The sequence below is a fragment of the Gossypium arboreum genome, chromosome 8 (genome assembly GCF_025698485.1).
Source record: "Gossypium arboreum isolate Shixiya-1 chromosome 8, ASM2569848v2, whole genome shotgun sequence".
In the NCBI taxonomy this organism is placed as follows: domain Eukaryota; kingdom Viridiplantae; phylum Streptophyta; class Magnoliopsida; order Malvales; family Malvaceae; genus Gossypium; species Gossypium arboreum.
Window position 1 is genome coordinate 2960630 of NC_069077.1, and position 3173 is coordinate 2963802.

Consider the following 3173-nt stretch of genomic DNA (forward strand, 5'->3'; position numbering starts at 1 on the left):
AAGATACCATGGCAACATGACAGAAAATGAGTAAGACCATAGTTGAAAGACACTATGGCATCATGTCAAAGATAAATAAGACCGTGGATGGGAGACGCGATGACATCTATTGAACAATTGATATTCAGATAATATGCATCAGATGACGAATAGTTATATAAAATGGTTGTGTGAAATGTTTATAAGAACTAGTCATATGAAAATATATGTACAAAATAGTTGTATGAAATAATTATGAAGATAGATAAACGAAATAAGAATAAGTACGTGGAATATAATTTATATTAAGTTTGATATAAACTTTACCGGAATAAATATACATAAAATATATGGAAATGATGGAGCATGAAATATTGATATAATGAAATGATTGATATATATTTATGAAGAAACGGTAAGAGAATGATATGTTTCATGACATGTACATATATGATTATCTTTGATATGTTGATACAAGAAAATTATGTAAGTAAAGACAATTATTAAAACTCAAGTGTGACATGTCGAGAAAATAAGCATATCAATGTTGAATTTATATGAAATATGTGCAAGTATACTAACAATGATGTGGCTTGATGCTTAGACAAGTGTCAAGCTATTGATTGAATGGTAACATGTTTAATTATAAGAAGCATTGAAATAGTAAGTACTTAGATGAAAATAAAATTTAAGATTTTGTGAAATTTTTTTTATGATCCCGATTTAATTCCAGTTGGTTTTTAATGTATGTTTGGGGCTTCGAGGGCCCAATAAAGAGACGTTATGATTATTTTCAAAATATGAATAATAAATGATTCAGAATTATCTGAAAATGTTCAGTAAACTCCGGTAATGCCTCGTACCTATTCCAGCAATAGATATGGGTAGGGGGTGTTACAAACACGACTCGAACTTAGGTCACACTTGAGGCGGTGAACACCTTTGACCATCAGGCCATCACATGGGGTTCTAAATAATTTTTTCACTTTACATAAGCGGGAATTCGAATACAAGACCAAAGGGTAAGTTGAAGCCTTACCACTAAATAATTTTTGAATTAGTGAAAAACAATGTAATACCTCAATTAAAAAAAAGTAAATTTTTAAAAAGCATATGATATTTTTAACATGGTAATTAGAATCATTTAAAATTTAATTTAATAAACTCAAATTTAAGCTTAAATTTGGCTTAATCGATATATAATTAAAATCTAAAATGATTGAATAAGTAACATGAAATTATTGACTTGATTTTTAAAATCCGAGCTTCAAACTTGCGATTAAAACAACTTAAACTCAAACAATCTGAATTTAAAATAGTTTGAATATGAATTAACTCTAAATCCAAAATAATACAAATTGAGATTGAATTGAAATAATATAAATTTAAAATAATATAAACTCAAAATTGATCTAAAATGATTTAAGAAAAATTTCGATCTAATAAAATGAAAATAACATAATTATTTTAAAATCTAACCAAAATATTTTCATAATTTTTATAAAATTGCTACATATATAATCCTTAAATTTATTAAATCTAAAATGGTCCTCCAATAAAACATTTAGTTCAAAAATGCCCCCACTATTTCAAAACTTTTCTTTAACACCCTTTGCTCCCATGCAAGTTGAGCATCTCGTCCACATTTTTCATGCACGGCGGTGGCGTCGACCCTTTGCAGTTTCCACCCAACCTCTTCTCTCAGCCGCCATATCTTCCCCAGCTGTGAATCTATCAACTTTAAGGTGTTCCTTTTTGTTTCTTCGATACAATTAGCTAAGATTTTCGCTTTCGTCGCTTCATCCACGTTGGAGTCCTTCTCCACCGTGAAATAGGCTTCCAGTTCCGGTAACCCAATAGCTCGTCTTATTCCTCGACCGTAATCTACGTTGGCGACGAAAATTTCTCGTACCTCGTCGACAAGTCCGGCCGCCACCATCTGGTCGACCCGTTCCTTAGCCCGTTTGTGCAAAACGGGTAAAGAAACGTCGACCCAAATGAAACAGCATTCAAAACGTCGACAGAAGTTCGGGTCATCCACGAGGTGTTCGACGTAAGAGTTGGACCCGCCGGCGACGATGGGGACTTTGCCGTTGCTTAAAACCGATTCGATGGCTTCCTTCGCGTGACGAAGGAAGTCGTCGGCGGAGAAATCTTGGTCAGGGTCGTCGACGATGCCGAGCAAGTGATGGGGGATGCCTCTGGTTTCTTCGTTTGTGACTTTGTTGGTTACGATATCGAGTCCTTTGTAAACTTGAATCTTGTCGGAATTAATGATTTCACCGTTGAAATGAACGGCGAGGTCGACGGCAAGTTTGGATTTTCCGGTGGCCGTCGCTCCCATAACGAAAATGACTTTGCTCTTTTTGGTCTTCTGGTTTCCGGTGGAGTAGCCATTCACAATGGTGTTGATTGTCATAATGTTTCTGCCAAAAAGAATATTGTTAATTATTAAATTATTCAAAAATTAATTATTAAAATAAAAATTAAGAAAAATATATTTTTCATACGAGGTTTTTCAATATCATGATAATTTAAATTCATAAAATATTTATGCATGAATGATGCATGAACCCAACTCAAATTTCACATTTAAAAACTAAAACTCTAAACCTTTAACTTAAAAGTTTGAGTAAATTTTTATTTAAATTGATATACAATTTATTTTCGATTCAATCAGTTCGACTAATCGATCCGTTTTAATTTAAATAAAATGACACATAAAAGTTAAAATTTAATCAAATTTATACATCCTATTAATAAAGAGAAATCTACATCTGCCCCAACAAAATTTTTGCAACATTTTAAAAGTTAAATAAAAGAATGAATATTTGTATACATGTAGATGAAAAGAAAAGAAAAGACTAAAATAATACAAAAAATAATGAAAATATCATATTTTTTTTGTGGAAAAATGGGGAAAAGAAGGTAAGGAGGACTGACATTGATAGATTTTCAGAAAAAGAAGAAATAGAATAGATATACAGAAAATGGAAGTGTATATATAGGACTAGGGCTTTGCTAAAATGGTTAATGTATGGCAACTAAGAATGTACCATAAAAGCATAATTTTTAAAAGGAAATATTTCTTAAATAGGCATAATAATTTAATTAAAATAAAATGCCACACAAAATTGAGGTTGTAACTACCTTTTATTATTGAAATTTACCAAATATGGGTTTTTTTTGGATTT

General features: G+C 31.3%; 1 protein-coding gene across 1 annotated transcript; it reads right to left on the reverse strand.

The window, feature by feature from the left end:
- Window positions 1–1386: 1386 nt before the first annotated feature.
- Window positions 1387–2950, reverse strand: LOC108468494 (adenylate isopentenyltransferase 5, chloroplastic-like). Its single transcript, XM_017769374.2, has 2 exons — window positions 2923–2950; window positions 1387–2405 (listed from the first exon to the last, which is right to left on the reverse strand). The coding sequence occupies exon 2, from the start codon at window positions 2396–2398 to the stop codon at window positions 1544–1546; it is 855 nt and encodes a 284-aa protein (XP_017624863.1). The 5' UTR covers window positions 2399–2405; window positions 2923–2950; the 3' UTR covers window positions 1387–1543.
- Window positions 2951–3173: the final 223 nt, after the last annotated feature.

Coding starts and splice junctions, on each gene's coding strand:
- LOC108468494 (XM_017769374.2), bottom strand. CDS start 2,398: ATGACAATCAACACCATTGTGAATGGCTACTCCACCGGAAACCAGAAG.